The 16,183-nt window shown below is 45.5% G+C and overlaps 1 protein-coding gene across 3 annotated transcripts in view; it reads left to right on the plus strand.

The window, feature by feature from the left end:
- The window catches only part of fam13a (family with sequence similarity 13 member A), a 184,936-nt gene that overhangs the window by 27,347 nt on the left and 141,406 nt on the right, over nucleotides 1-16,183 (plus strand). For 2 of the 3 annotated variants that reach the window (XM_048529404.2, XM_059650746.1), the window contains exon 3: nucleotides 6,634-6,843. The exons of the other annotated variant lie outside the window; for it this stretch is intronic. In XM_048529404.2, coding sequence (XP_048385361.2) covers nucleotides 6,634-6,843 — 210 coding nt within the window. The remainder of the gene's footprint in view (nucleotides 1-6,633; nucleotides 6,844-16,183) is intronic. 3 annotated transcript variants of the gene reach the window in all.

The raw sequence follows: 16,183 nt of genomic DNA on the forward strand, positions 1-16,183 counted from the left end.
GACCCAGTTCATTGCTCCTGACCCTGGTGTATATCTGAATGAGGCTTTCGTGTCTGAAGTTGTAATGAACTGGGGACGTTCGCGCAGGCTCTGATTGTGCCAACAGACACACCCACACGCAGATACATAAACATACATGTGTGTAAACACATAGCTGTACTGGGTTCTTTGTGCAGCAGCATTAAGTAAGTGTTTCAGTAGCCTTCTTTGCTTTTATTAGCACGCATGAAGCTGGTAGTGGGGAAAATATTTCACAATCACAAGGTAAAAGTGAAGACATTTGACCCCTCCTTTCTGTTTGTGCAGCCCTTGTGAACCCTGACGTTTAGCTGGCAATGCGGTTGGCTCGATGTCACCCCCTTGCTCTCTCTGCTCTCTGTGTCAGACCTGTGATTGCCTCGTATAAGTTGCTATGAAGCCATCCAGGAGACTGCCCATTTCCTTGAGCCAGGGTCTGAAAATCACACACAGTGAACCAAATAGGGTCACTGGGTATATCCACTGTGCAAGAGCCCGTGTAACCTAATCTTCCTCACAATCTCGGGATGTTTTGTGGTTGCAAATTTTTTTGGCTTCCTCCGAAGCCCAGTATGGTTTCTGCAAGAGGGTCAGCTTTGGATCTCAACAAATCGACAGTTATTTATCAAACTCTGCCTCCTAAAGGTCAGAGACCAAAAACTGCAGCTGCTTATTCCAAGATAGACAAACAGGAGACTGGAAGAACACAGCAGGCCAGGCAACATCTGGAGGAAAGGAACAGTCAATGTTTCAGGTATTACCCTTCATCAGGACTGGATGAGGGGTAAGGGGGAGCTGCAGATAAAGAAGGGGGAGGGTTGGAGGCGGAATGGTGGTGATAGGTGGTAGGTATGACTGGTTGGTCGATGGATGGGATGAATCTGGTTGGTGGCTGGAAGGGAGGGTCAGAAGGTGGAATGGAAGGGAGGAGGTGGGGCTGGATGGGGAGGCAGGGAATGGGTGGGGAGGTAATTTGAAATTGGAGAACTCAGTGTTGAGTCCTCCGGGCTGTAGGGTGCCCAGGCAGAAGATAAGGTGGTGTTCTTCAAATTTGTGTTCCAAGTCTCAGGGACACAGTGAGAAGGCTGAGGATGGATATGTCGGAGGGGGAGTGGGATGGAGTGTTGAAATAGGCAGTGACCAGGAGGTTAGGCTGGCTGTTATGGGTCAGGCAGAGATGCTCGATGAAACACCACCCCCCCGTCCAAACATAATAAAGATAGAGTCCCCCTCGTCCTCACTTTACACCCCACCAACCTCTGCATCCAAAATATCATCCTCAAACACTTACGCCAACTCCAATTATATCCCAGCACCCAGAACAGCTTCCATTCCGCACCCGTCTCTGCCTTCTACAAGGACCCTTCCCTTTGCCACTCCTTAGTTCACACCACACTCCCTGCCAAACGCCTCCAAACCCCCCCCGTCCCCCCAACCCCATATCTTCCTGTAACTGGAAAAGATGCAACATTTGCCCACACACTACCTCCGTTGCCTCTTCAGGGCCCTAAACAGCCCTTCCAATGAGACAGAGCTTCACCGACATCTCCTCCAACCTAGTCTGTTGCATCCGCGACCCCAATGTGGTCTTTTCTACCTTGGTGAGACCAAACATAGACTATGTGACCATTTCGCTGAGCATCTCTGCCTGGCCCATAATGGCCAGCCTAACCTCCTGGTCACCCCCTATTCAACTCCCTACAGCCCGGAGGACTCAACACTGAGTTCTCCAATTTCAGATTACCTCCCCACCCATTCCCTGCCTCCCCATCCAGCCCCACTTCCTCCCTTCCATTCCACCTTCTGACCCTCCCTTCCAGCCACCATCTCCCCCTCTGACATATCCGTCCTCAACCTCCTCCGGTGTCTCAGCAAATCGGAACACAAATTTGAAGAACAATATTTTATTTTCTGCCTGGGCACCCTACAGCCCGGAGGATTCAATATTGAGTTTTCCAATTTCAAATGACCATCCATCCCCTGCCTCCCCTTCCAGTCCCACCTCCTCACTTCCATTCCACCTTCTGACCCTCCCTTTCAGCCACCAATCCCTTGCATCGACCAACGAAGTTGTGTCTACCACCAGTGTCCACTTAGCACCACCATTCTGCCCCGACTCCTCCCCCCTCCATTTATCTGCAGCTCCCTCTTCCCCCACTTCCAGTCCTGAGGAAGGGGAATACCCAAAACATTGACTGCTCCTTTCCTCCAGATGTTGCCTGGCCTGCTGTGTTCTTCCTCCTGTTTGTCTGCCTCCTCAAGTTGGTAGATGGACCCCACCCATAGGGATGGCATAAGGAGCTGTAGATGTACATAACCTCCCCCTTGTGATCTGCTACTGGATGATGCTTGACTGTTGGCTAAACAATAATCTATTCCCCCATTTTTAACAGTTCTTTTTCTGGCTAAAGAAAAATGTTCAAAGAAAATATCACAAAAAAACTCACATATTTTTCTAAAGTCCCTGTGATTTTTCAGCAGGGTTTTGCACAACAGTGCCCTGGAAATTGATCCACAGTGCTTGGAAACTCCAGGTCCTGGACCATGGACAACCCTGGGGTGAAATGTGTACTCATTTTGTCCTGTGCCTCTATTTAAGGCAAGTGTCACAGTAGATATGCAGGACCATCCTAATGCTCCCTTTAAAGGCTTCTGCAGGGCTCTCATCTATTAGTTTCAAGCAGGTGAAAAATCTCTTCTTTGGCTCCAAGGGGGCAAGGTTAATTGGGATCTCACCAGTTGTGAGGACAAGCAGGTATTCAAACTCTGCTTCTTAGCAGCTGAGTGATCTGTTTAAAGGGAAGGGATTGGAGTATTAGTCATGTCACTGGGCTAGTAATCCAGATGTCCAGGCTAACACTCTGGGGATATGTGTTCAAATCCCATCATGGCCTTTGGTGGAACTTGAATTCAATTATGAATGAAAGATAGTCTCAGTAATGGGGATTGTTAACTGTAAAAAACCCACCTGAATCACCCATGTTCTTTAGGGAAGGAAATCTGCTGTCCTTACTTGGTCTGGTCTACATGGGCCTCTAGACATGTATTTTCTATAATTGCTGTATAATTGATTCTCATGGATTGGCAAAGCTAATATTGTAAGAAAGGCACATTAAAAACAAACACATTGATTACTAATGAGCGAGCTTGTCCATTCAAGGTAGGCCATTCAGCCCACCAAACCCATGCTGACTTATCCAGTTCGACCTATACTCCTTGCTCAAGGGCACTTACAACAAATGATGACCTTGCCAGTGATGCCAACATTTCATGAAAATGAAAGATAAACAAATGAGATGTTATGCTATGTCACTGCAATGCCACAACAGTGGGTGGTGAAATTAAAATATGACAATTTCACAAAAGCATTTTCCATTCTGAATGTTGACATTTGAATATATAGTGAGACATACAAAAGTTAAAAATGGAATCTGTGTGTTTCAAAATAAGTTATACCTTGGACAAGTATCCCCTTCCTTTAACCAACCAACAACTGTAGACTTCACCAAGAGATGGACTAGCAAATAAAAAGTGTTCAGATTAATCATTCACCCTGCAGAGAACAAGTAACCCTGTGCATTGTTGTTGGAAAATAGACTTTCATCCATTAGGTTATTTTTACCACTGCTGTTGCCAGTTTGTTTTAAAAGTTAGTTACCTTGATCAAATAATGTTTGAGGGACTGAGTTTAGGCACAGCATTCAAAATAGCTGACAGAGGGATGTGTTGCCCCCTGCATATATATAATATTGTGAGTTTAGGTCAATGTCTGTCTGCCTCGAGCAGACTGTCAGCTGTTAAACATCTTCACTTTGTTTTGCTATCTGTTAGGGGCATAAGGTGACAGAAAGTAATCAGCTAACCTAAGGTCGCTGAATTTTCATGCACACGCTCTTTCTGCTTGGTTTCCACCAGAAAAAAGAGGTGGCAGGATAAACAGTACTTCCACCAGACTAATTTTGCAAACCAGACAAGCAGATCTCCCATGTTGTCAGTTGCATCAGTAGCTCTCTAAAGCCTGTGGGGTGGCAAACCACTGCCAATCTTAGATGAGCATTAAACCCAGGGAAAGCCCAAGCGATTGTCTCCAGCCCCTTCTATCAACTCCATGTCTTTGTCACGGATTCTCTTTTGTTGTGTAGCTTGATGCTTACATCCATGAGTTTGGGGTTTCTGTCAAAATGGTTGAACAGAAAGCCATGATGTGTGCTTGGATCTGCACTGATAATTAATAGGCTCAATTTTTGTGGCATATTCAAAACGATTGAGCCTTCTGTTCAAAATTACAGAAGATCTTGAATGGAACTTTCCGTTGGCAATAACAATGGGATGCAGATCTAAGAGTTTTTTGTTAACTGTTCTTCAGAGATGGGATTTTTTAGTTGGACCAGCATTTATTGTCCATCGTTAATTGCCCTTGAAAAGTTGATGGTGAGCAGACTTCTCGAATGACTGCAATTCATTTTGGTATTAAGAGACCCACTGTGCTATTAGGGATGGAGTTCCAGAATTTGGACCCAGCAACACTGAAGGAAAAGTAATATATTTCCAAGTCAGGATGGTGCATGGTTTGGAGGGGAGCCTGTAGGTGTTGGGCTTGCCATGAATCTGAACCCCCTCCCTGTCCTTCTGCCAGTAGAGGTTGTAGGTTAGGACCGTGCTGTGAAAGGAAAATTAATTCAATAATTTGTTAAAGAACACATAATGGAAATAAAGAGAATAATTTCTGTACAGCCAGTTGCGATCTGGAATATATGGTGTGAATGGAGGCATATTTAATGGCAACTTTAAAATGGGAACCAGACTAACCCTTCTGAAGTGAAACAAAAATGATCAAACCTATGGCGAAACAGCAAGGAGTATAGGTCTAACTGGATAAGTCAGCATGGGTTTGGTGGGCTGAATGGCCTACCTTGAATGGACAAGCTCGCTCATTAGTAATCAATGTGTTTGTTTTTAATGTGCCTTTCTTACAATATTAGCTTTGCCAGTCCATGAGAATCAATTATACAGCAATTATAGAAAATAAATTATAGAACAATTTAACTGAGCCATTATTTTATGCATTTCACATATCTGTTTGATTCTCTGCTCTCTTACCCATTTTCAATCACTTTCCTCATCGGGTCTCAAAGCCTTCCTGGGTCCTCAAAGGCTCCCACTGACGGTAGTTCAGATTTACCCTCAATAGGGAAGGTATCTCAAAGTCTGAGCAATAGGTGAAGTTAGCTGTAGCAATACTAAGTGAGTTTGCCACTAACAGAATGCTTCCTTCAAACCAAAAAGACATTCTGCCTGTCATGCTAATAAGTCACGTGGTATATTAATTTCAGTGTCAGTGTGATGCTAGGAGTGTAGCTGCACCGTCCCAAAGACTGATGGATAAGATCAAACAGTGTGATCCTTCAGCAGTTTCCAACAGGCAGGTACTGACAGTAACTAACCACAATACAGTGCATAACTTTAGATGTGATTGTGCAATTGAACGACACTTGTTGATAATCCTGGATATGTCAGGCATTATACTGGTGACCAATTTGGTATTGTTACTCGTGCCTGCAGTCTGGCACATTTGACTATCTTGGAAGGTTCATGTATTAATGTTCTGTGCAGACAGAAGGAGTATATTCACACGTACATTAAATGGTCAGTTGATGGTCATGAGAACCGTGACATGCCAACTTGAGCGAGAAAGATGGCTAGTTTCCCAACTGATGGCCCCTCAAAGCCACACCCCTCCTTTCACCTCAGTAGGTGACCTCCAACCCCTGAGAAGAAAATAAATCTTGCCTTCCACAGTTAGATCAACTCTCTTTCATTCTCTCGTGGGTCGTTGGGCAGCTTTCATTGACCATCGCTAGTTGCCCCTCCTGAAGGTGATGGTGAGCTGCCGTCTTGAAGCACTGCAGTCCAATTGGTATGGGAACATCTGTAATGCCGTTAGAGAGGGAATTCCAGGGTTAAGGATTCCAGGAGTCTGGACTGGCAGATTTTAGAATGTCAAGCTTCCCGCATTGGGTTGGCAAACCAAGGCTTTAACGTCAAAATCCGTAATAGACCGAGAAAAATGTCCAGGTTCACCCATCTGCTCTCCATGTCTGACTGACAGGTGATTGGGTGAGTTATGTCGGGGTAGGAACAGTGTGTGATTCAGTACCTAAGACACTCATTCCTGCGTTTTCAGTTAGAATCAGAAAACCATATCCACAGGAAGTAGATAACAAAGTGTGAAGCTGGATGAACACAGCAGACCAAGCAGCATCTCAGGAGCACAAAAACTGACATTTTGGGAGGCCCGAAACGTCAGCTTTTGTGCTCCTAAGATGCTGCTTGGCCTGCTGTGTTCATCCAGCTTCACACTTTGTTATCTCGGATTCTCCAGCATCTGCAGTTCCCATTATCTCTCTCCATAGGAAGTAGAGTCATTTCTGTGAAGCTTCGGTATATAAAATATACTTGCTAGTCAGTGATGTGCTTGAGTTGTCATTTCTGTTGTAATGTAGGAAAGACTTCTGTTGACTGAAGATGCAGAATTGTCGTGTGGCATGATGGATGTGGATCAAAAGATATGTCATACACTGCGACTCAGGATCTGTGGTGGCTTGTCTCTCACAGGGCTGGACCAAGAAGGCCTCTTTCGGGTGAATGGAAATGTGAGGGTGGTGGAGAAACTGCGGCAGAGGTACGATATGGGGGTGAAACCAGATCTGGTCCGGGAGGCCGATGTCTGCTCGGTCGCCAGCCTACTCAAGCTGTTCCTGCGGGAGCTCCCCGACTCACTCATTGTCTCCAGGCTACACTCACAGTTCATGCAGCTCTATCAGGGTAAGTGATAGAGACAGAGAGAGAAAATGGGCAACGCTAATGTTAGCACCAGTGATGGGTGTGCCATTGGTGGGCCTTGTAACGAGGGGCGAGGAAAGTCCATCAGGGATTCTGCCCCAGAGTGAATCTCAATTCATTCCTGCAACGGCGAAAGATGGGTGGCAATTACCCTGTTCTGACTGGGAAGGATGGACTGTCGCTCCAGTGATCATTTTAATGACAGCATGGCTGAAGAGAGGATTGATGGAGGATGGGGGAACCTAGCCTGGGAAGATGTTGAGCGTGGTTGAGGAGGGTCAGGGAGTGGGGAAAGGGAGGGTGATGAATGTGGTTGATGAGGGTGAGGAGAATGGGAATGGGAGGGTGATGAATGTGGTTGAGGAGGGTCAGGGGGTGGTTGATGAGGGTGAGGGGATGGGGAATGGGAGGGTGATGAATGTGGTTGATGAGGGTGAGGGGATGGGGAATGGGAAGGTGATGAATGTGGTTGAGGAGGGTCAGGGGGTGGTTGATGAGAGTGAGGGCATGGGGAATGGGAGGGTGATGAATGTGGTTGATGAGGGTGAGGGGATGGGGAATGGTAGGGTGATGAATGTGGTTGAGGAGGGTCGGGGGTGGGGAATGGGAGGCAGTGAACGTATTTGGAAGATGTGAACGTTGTTGAGTGTTAGCAATGATTTTGGTCATGAAACCCCTGATCCGACCCCACTGTGGAGCGCTGAGTGAGTGTATGTGTGTGTGTGTGTCCGTGTGTATGTGTGTGAAATGCAAGCTCTATATTAAACAGACCTGCCCTTTTAAGACAACGCTTAGGGAAGGACATTGTCAAGAAAGCAAGCCACACAGGAAACAATCGATAAAGGTACAGAACAGACTGACCATGGTGCTGGTGGTGGTGCTAGGGGTGCAGGGGATGCTTTTAAAAATCGGACTGGAACAAATTGTCTGAAAATGGGCTCAAAACATCTTCTACACTAGACTGCTCCATCCAGTGGCCAGCATCTGCCACGATATACAAATGTTGAGTAGGCTATTCTATTTTAACTCCTCTGACCCACTTTGCTTTCAGCTCCCTTGTAACTGTAGTTTAACAAATATCAATCTCAGTTTTGATATTTTCAATTTATTCCCAACTAAACAGCTTCTTGAAACATAGAGTTCTGGATTTCCACACCCACCCCCCCCACCCCAGCTGACTTTCAGTCAGGAAATAAAATCACAGAATCTCTGCAGTGCAGAAAGGGCCATTTGGCCCATTGAGCCTGCACTGATCCTCCAAACTACATCCCAACCTTTCTTTGTAACTCTGTATTTCCCATGGCTAACTGACCTAGCCTGCACATCCCTGGACACTGGATAATTTAGCATGGCTAATCCAACCAGCCTGCACATCTTTGGACTGTGGGAGGAAGCCAGGAGATCAGAAGGAAACCCAAGCAGACACGGGGAGAACGTACAAACTCCACACAGATAATCAGCTGAGGCTGGGAGCTAACCCTGGTCCCTGGCGCTGTGATGCAGCAGTGCTAACCACTGAGCCACATTATGAAAAGCTTCATGACATTGCCCCTGAACAGCCTGGCTCTGGTGGTTCAACTATGCCTGTGGCAATCCCCACTCCCCTCACCCTGTCCTCCATTAATCCCCTTGAACAGTCAGGCACACTTTAAAATTTGAGCCAGGCTACTTTGAAGTGAAATCAGGGAGCATGTTTTCACACAAAGGGTGTTGGAAATCTGAAACTTGCTCCTCCAAAAGACAGTGGAAATTCTCACGACTGGGTAAGGATTTTGTAGTAAGCTGGAGATACTGAAAAAAAATCACAAAGTTGCAAATGACCAAGTGCCTCTGTAGGTGTTACATCTCATAGCCTATTTGTCAACGTACCTTTAAGAGGCATGCTCCGGAGATCCTCACCATCTTAGCATGCGGCCTGAGGGCATGAAGATCTCATACCCCATCCTAGCGCAGTGCATGAGAAGCATGCACCCGACTGGAAACATGCAGCTCATTTGTAACCTAAGGTCTGCATTCACCAGTGAGCTGTAATGGACTTCTGTTGGATTCTTCAATTCTGCAACGTCCCCTGTAGATTGTCATGCTGCCGGGAATGATATAAGCATTATCACATGAGGTAAGATAAACTGTTCGAGTCAAAATCACACCACAACACCCTGCATTTTACACTTGTTGAGAAACTGTCAAGGTGTAAATAAAACCTCAGGAAGAAATGTTGAGGGCAGAATAGTCCACAACATATTTTCAATGCAAATTACCAGTTTGGAAAAACAGAGTGCTCACCTTCTGTTCAGGAGTGAGGATCTACTCACACACTTGGCTGGTGGTCCGCTCTTGGGAAAGGAATCCTTCCAAAGATTCAGTTCAGGGCAGCCACACCACAGAAGGATGGATGAAATGCTTCAGGGATGTGCTGAAACATGGAGAAATGCAACAGTGGAATTAAATCGCGCTGGACTGGACCAATCAGAGGCAGAGGCTGTAGGAAGATTCCCAGCTTTCTGAGGCCCACAACATCACAACAAAGACAGACAGTGAGAACAGCGGGTGGTTTGGGGGAAAAAAAAACTGGCAAAATAAACAGCACTATCTGGAAGTGAACATACCGGAGCGCTGTTCTGAGGTTAGCAAGTCAGACCAGTACATGTCATTCACGTGTTTTTTTTTCTGGTTTTTCCTTCTGGAAAAGTCTTCACAATCTCCAGTCTTCCCCATCGAGCCATCTTCAGACCCATGGAAGACAATCATCCGTGCATCCGAGGAATGGCCAATAACAATAACCGTGACCTTCCCATCCTGTGGGTCATTTCCTATCTGCACACCATATCTCTCCACTCGGCCTTTTTTTAAACAGAGCTGATTTCCCATGCTTGTAATTGCTTGCATTCAGAGTTAGGTTTATTCAGCAACATGGCCAATCAAAACAAGTATTGGCCAATTCACCATTCTCTCGCTGTTCCTTCTGCTGCCGAGTATTTCATTACAAACAATGTTTTCCTTTCCTGAAACCCATTAACTGAATAACCAACTTTCCCCTAGTCATCATGTTTGGCAGAATAGTTGTAGCACCCTCTGCAGGCATAGTTCATGTCCTGCAAAGTAACACGTACATCAGCTTATCGCTCCTTCACTTCTATTTCTATTTGCCAGCTTTAAAACTAAACGAGGCCAATGCAGTAGCCACACCCCATCATTTCTAAGGGTTGCAAGGCAGGAGACCAAGATATGTATCTGATGTTTTTCCTCTTGATCTATATTTTGGGCCCAAGTCTTGGTCTGACCCTAAATTGTTAATCCAACAGGGACGTGGGGCTCCAGTTTTTTTTCAAGATTAGATTTCATACAGTGTGGAAACAGGCCCTTTGGCCCAACAAGCCCACACTGCCTCTTGGAGCATCCCACCCAGACCCATCCCCCTCTAACCCACACACCCCTGAACACTATGGGCAATTTAGCATGGCCGATCCACCTTGCCTGCACATCTTTGGACTGTGGGAGGAAACCCACACAGACATGGCGAGAATGTGCAAACCCCACACTCACAGTTGCCCGAGGTTGGAATCGAACCCAGTCTCTGGTGCTGTGAGGCTGCAGTGCTAACCACTGAGCCACTGTGCTGCCCCAAGGAATGCTTGACCCACACCCACACCCACCTCATCAGCATGGCTGAATCAAGCCCAGCCTATCCAGGACATCACAGCTACTCTTTGCAGCTCGGCTCCTGAGACAGATGAGTGCCCGTGTGATATTTCAGCAGTATAAGCATTCATTATTGAGTGGCTTTCCTCTAAATCTATATATTCCCTGGGCCCACCTTGCAGTCTCATGCACATATTATACTTAAGGTCAGATCAGAGTTACATTTTTCAGGTGTAGTGAGAATTTTGAAAGTTTGTCCATCGCCGCATTGTTCTGTGTTGAATTGAGAGCGTCTTTCCGATGATAGGAACCACTGCACTGGAAACAGAAAATATTGGATGCTTCGAAAACTAACCGAATCCCATCCAAACCAAATTATCCTCCGACACTTCCGCCATTTACAATCCGACCCCACCACCCAACACATTTTTCCATCCCCTCCCCTGTCTGCTTTCCGGAGAGACCACTCTCTCCGTGACTCCCTTGTTCGCTCCACACTGCCCTCCAACCCCACCATACCCGGCACCTTCCCCTGCCACCGCAGGAAATGCTACACTTGTCCCCACACCTCCTCCCTCACCCCCATCCCAGGCCCCAAGATGACATTCCACATTAAGCAGAGGTTCACCTGCACATCTGCCAATGTGGTATACTGCATCCACTGTACCCGGTGCGGCTTCCTCTACATTGGGGAAACCAAGCGAAGGCTTGGGGACCGCTTTGCAGAACACCTCCGCTCAGTTCGTAACAAACAACTGCACCTCCCAGTCGCAAACCATTTCCACTCCCCCTCCCATTCTCTTGATGACATGTCCATCATGGGCCTCCTGCACTGCCACAATGATGCCACCCGAAGGTTGCAGGAACAGCAACTTATATTCCGCCTGGGAACCCTGCAGCCATATGGTATCAATGTGGACTTCACCAGTTTCAAAATCTCCCCTTCCCCCACTGCATCCCTAAACCAGCCCAGTTCATCCCCTCCCCCCACTGCACCACACAACCAGCCCAGCTCTTCCCCCCCACCCACTGCATCCCAAAACCAGTCCAACTTGTCTCTGCCTCCCTAACCGGTTCTTCCTCTCACCCATCCCTTCCTCCCACCCCAAGCCGCACCCCCAGCTACCTACTAACCTCATCCCACCTCCTTGACCTGTCCGTCTTCCCTGGACTGACCTATCCCCTCCCTACCTCCCCACCTACACCCTCTCCACCTATCTTCTTTACTCTCCATCTTCGGTCCGCCTCCCCCTCTCTCCCTATTTATTCCAGTTCCCTCCCCCCATCCCCCTCTCTGATGAAGGGTCTAGGCCCGAAACGTCAGCTTTTGTGCTCCTGAGATGCTGCTTGGCCTGCTGTGTTCATCCAGCCCCACATTTTATTATCTTGGGAATCTCCAGCATCTGCAGTTCCCATTATCTCTCAAACCAAATGTGTTGTGTTGTGTATTGTAACCCCTGTGCTATTCAGTCCTTGGCACATCAGGGTCAATTTGAAGTAAGTCAGTGTTAATGTTGCCCCTACACAGGCCCATTGTGTAGAGATTGATTTCTGTCTGTGCTGGCCATGGGACTGGTTCATTTAACAATTATAGTATCAAGGTTTCAATCTGATGCCAGAAAGTGGAGATGAGCGAGAATTAGGAAACAAAGAAGGGAAAAAAAGACTGATAATAACACCTTCTCCTACTTCAAGACACCCCAAAGCTCTTTACACCCAAGTGAATACTTTTTGCAGTGTAGTTATTAGAGGAAAAAAAACACTTGATTGCTAAATAAAGTGATGACTGAGCCCGAACAGCTCAGTTTTGCAGAAGCCAAAATATCATGCCCAACCTCTCCGATTGGAGAGCATTCAATAAATACTTCTGATTGTGCCACTAATTAAGGTGATAATCAATTTAAGATTGTCAGCCAGGCTCGCAGTGTGGATGTACTAGAAGCTAGAAATAGTAAGACAGAGGGCCCAGTTCTTTGTGGGCAGAAGGAACATGTACATGCATTGTGTCTGTTTCAACTTCACAAAACCGATGGCAACCATTCTCTAGCTCAGTTCACAGGGCAATGTACTGTTCAATCATTCTTCCTGATTTAAAATTAAAACTTGGCAGTTAACTGAATGACACTACCAATGAGTCCACCTGCCCACCAATTGACATTCTCTTCTGATATGGTACAAAAGGGTCATGTTTCGTTTGCACTGGTATTCTTGTGAATTGTCCTAATCGGCAGAAGACAAAAAGCTTTAATAAAACATTTATTTAGTAATATTTATTTGATAATTTGTGCACAACCAGGTCCACAACTAGAACTGAGGTAGGATACAGTGTACCTGGTTTTATTAGACATTGGTTGATAGAGAAATGTTGGTCACATCATCAGGAAAGTTGCCACTGGTCTTCTACGTGTTTTCAATGGGATAATGTGTGTTCTGTTGACAGGATAGATAGAGCTTCAGTTTAGCAGCTCACCTGAAAAATCATCACCTTCAACAGTGCAGCACTCCCTCAGAACTGCACTGGGATCATTAGTCCAAATTGTGGTCTAGAAATTCCATTCTGTCTAGCGCATCTTGAACCCAATACCTTCTAGTTTACACACAGGAATGTCGCCCACTAAATCAAACTAACCTACAGCAACATTCAAATTTTTGATCAAAACTGTTTGTCACAATGCAATACAAAATCAATACTATGCAACACAAAAAATGTCGATAGCAATGTTAGAAAAGAATTTACTGTATCTTTGAAAATGATGAGTTACGATGTTTTCTAGCCCTGAAAATAGCTATCCCTCAGTGCTGCCCAGTGTGCCGGCAAAGATGATGTACTAAAATAAGATGAAGAACTGTGGATGCTGGAAAACTGAAAATAAAAACAAGGGTCACTAGACTTGGAATGTTAAGTTTGCTTTCTCTCCACAGAGTCTGTCATATCTGTTGAATTTCTCCAGCAATTTTTGTTTTTTGTTTGCTAAAGTTTACAGTACCGACAGCCCCAGGGGGCAGTTTGAAACCATGACCTTCTGACAGTGATGCTTGATTGGGTTAATCTGGGACTAAACCTGACATCCCTGTGACATAGATGCTAATCTGATGGCTCACATCATCCATGGTGAGCAGGAGCTGTAAATGCCAGGAAGAAGGTACAATGTTATTGCATTCTAAATCACTTAACCGTTGAATATACAAGACTCCTGCAATTTCTGCAGGGATTCCTGGCCTTCAGAATGAAGTTCCTCCTGAAAACTGGACCCACTTCACCAGATGAAGGAACAGCGCTCCAAAAGCTAGTGGTTTTAAATAAACCCTGTTGGATTCTAACCTGGTGTCATGGGACTTCTGACTGAGTATTGAAATGGACATCAGAACAACAGGAGGTTGGTGGGATGCATCATTCTGTTTTTACCTCATAGCAGCTGCTTCTCAAATGTGGCTAACTTTGAGTTGAAGTGGGAAATGAACTTCGCTGGGCTTCAGTTCAAATCAAAACAGGAAACACTGGAGGTGCTGTGCGATGAAGAGAGTTGACATTTCACATCTGTGACCTTGCATCAGAAGTAGGATAATTTAAAGATGCGTTCGGCCCTGAGTAAGGAGCTGGGTAGGGAAGAAGAGCGAAAGGATAATCTGTGATAAGGTGGAAGACAAAAGAGATTGATTGACAGAAAAGTTAACTTTCAGGGTCAAAGGGAGTGGAGTTGGGGGCGAGAAAAGAAACAAAAAGATTTGTGCCCAGAGCTCATGTGCTTGAGAAAAAAAATGAACAAAGCAAAGAAAAGAAAATGAAATGGAGCCAAGAATATGGTCTGGAATTGTGAATCTCAGTGTTAAGTCCAGAGGCTGCAAATTGCTTAATTGAAAGAGAAGATTTTGTTTTCTCAAACTTTGATGGATGCACTCACAGGAACAATGCAGTGAGCTGAAGATAGATGGTGCCATAACCTGTTGGGTATTTGCAGCATCTTCTAATTTTATTTCAGCCTCAGCAGTGTTCTGCTTCTTGACGACAGCTTCATTTGACTGTATTTATAATTTTGGAAAATGCATGTTCAAGTTGAAGACAGTACTGAGAGGGTTAATTTCATGTTTCATGAGCATCTTTTGACTGGGACAGGGGTGGGAAAAGAACTATTAAAAGCTCGGTGATTTCATGTCATGTGTCAATATAGCTCTATCGTCTGTCATCTATCACCACATGAATGCCAAGCAAAGCCTTATCTTAGAATCCCTACAGTGTCCAAACAGGCCCTTCAGCCCAACAAGTCCACACTGATTCTCAGAGCACCTCACCCAGACCATCCGCCTAATCTACACATCCTTGAACAGAAGGGACAATTTAGCATAGCCAATCCACCCAGTCTGCACATCTTTGGACTGTGGGAGGAAACCGGAGCACCCAGAGAAAACCCACACAGACACGAGTAGAATGTGCAAACTCCACACAGACAGTTGCACGAGGCTGGAATCAAACCTGGGTCAGTGGCACTGTGAGGCAGCAGTGCTAACCACTGAACCACCACAGCGCCCTCCATAGTGAAGCTGAGGTTAGAAGCCAGTTGTTAACTTAGTGACCTTGTACGAGATGGAACATAGAAAACTAAACATTGGAGCTAAAATTAAAATAAATAGAACAAAGCAATCTTTAATGTTTGCAACCATTCGTCTCCACTTTTGTTTTTTGGGTGTCTGTATCGGGAATACCAAAATATTGGCTTCAGTTTGAAATCATCTCATTGTTTTTGTCTGATATGGAGAAAAAAGTCGGCTCGAGTTGGTTAACTCCCTGCTTTTGAAAGATCTGTGACTGCCTCAGAGGACCTGATAAGTGTCTGATGAGTTTGCACATGATTTAAACAATAAAGAACTTGTGGCGTGATTTAGATAACAGAATTATCTTCGTTTTATTGTCCAAAATTTTAAATTAAATTGTATCCATATAATTTAAATCATCATCAGGTTTTGACGTCCTGTTCAGGCTGGGCCATATTGGTGATGTTGTTGTACACACCCCATGGCTAAAGCAGGACACATTTTCAGTTTAGTTGTGGTGCATTTTCCATGAGTGAATCCATTGTAATGTCCTCACCTATCTGTCCACAGTTTACCTATCTTTCACTTCAGCCATTATGTGACCAGGATGAATTGAGCAGCAAAATACTAAACATCTGATATCCTTCAGGTTTTCATCTGCGCCATAAATTGTATCTTTTCCACCAACTTCTGCATTTGGGTCACTTTTCCAGCTGCGCAAATTGCCTGGGGATTTTCAAGGCAAAGAGTGATTACCTGGGCAGCTTTTTCAGGCTCTGTCCCCTAAAGCCTTCCCTACCGGTAGAAGCAATCCTGAGGATGGAAGGGGAACAGCAAACTTTGCAACTGATGGTCTTTCAATAGTCGCCAGGAAGACCTGACCTCACCCACCCTGAACTGCTCAATGGCTTCCAACTTGAGCATCGTCCTTTGGACTCAGCTACAGTCAAGTATGAGCTACCCCTGGAACACTCACAGAATCATACACGGATAAGGAACCCATTCGGCCCATCGCTGTGCACATCACAGGCGTGGCCAGCATTTATTGCCCATCTCTAATACCCCATTCTGAACCAGTGTGTTCTGTGTGATGAAGCAGCAACCACAATGCCATTAAGGAGGGAATTCCAGGTCTTTAGTGCAGTGACACTGA

This window comes from Stegostoma tigrinum, chromosome 1 (genome assembly GCF_030684315.1).
Source record: "Stegostoma tigrinum isolate sSteTig4 chromosome 1, sSteTig4.hap1, whole genome shotgun sequence".
Taxonomy (NCBI): Eukaryota; Metazoa; Chordata; class Chondrichthyes; order Orectolobiformes; family Stegostomatidae; genus Stegostoma; species Stegostoma tigrinum.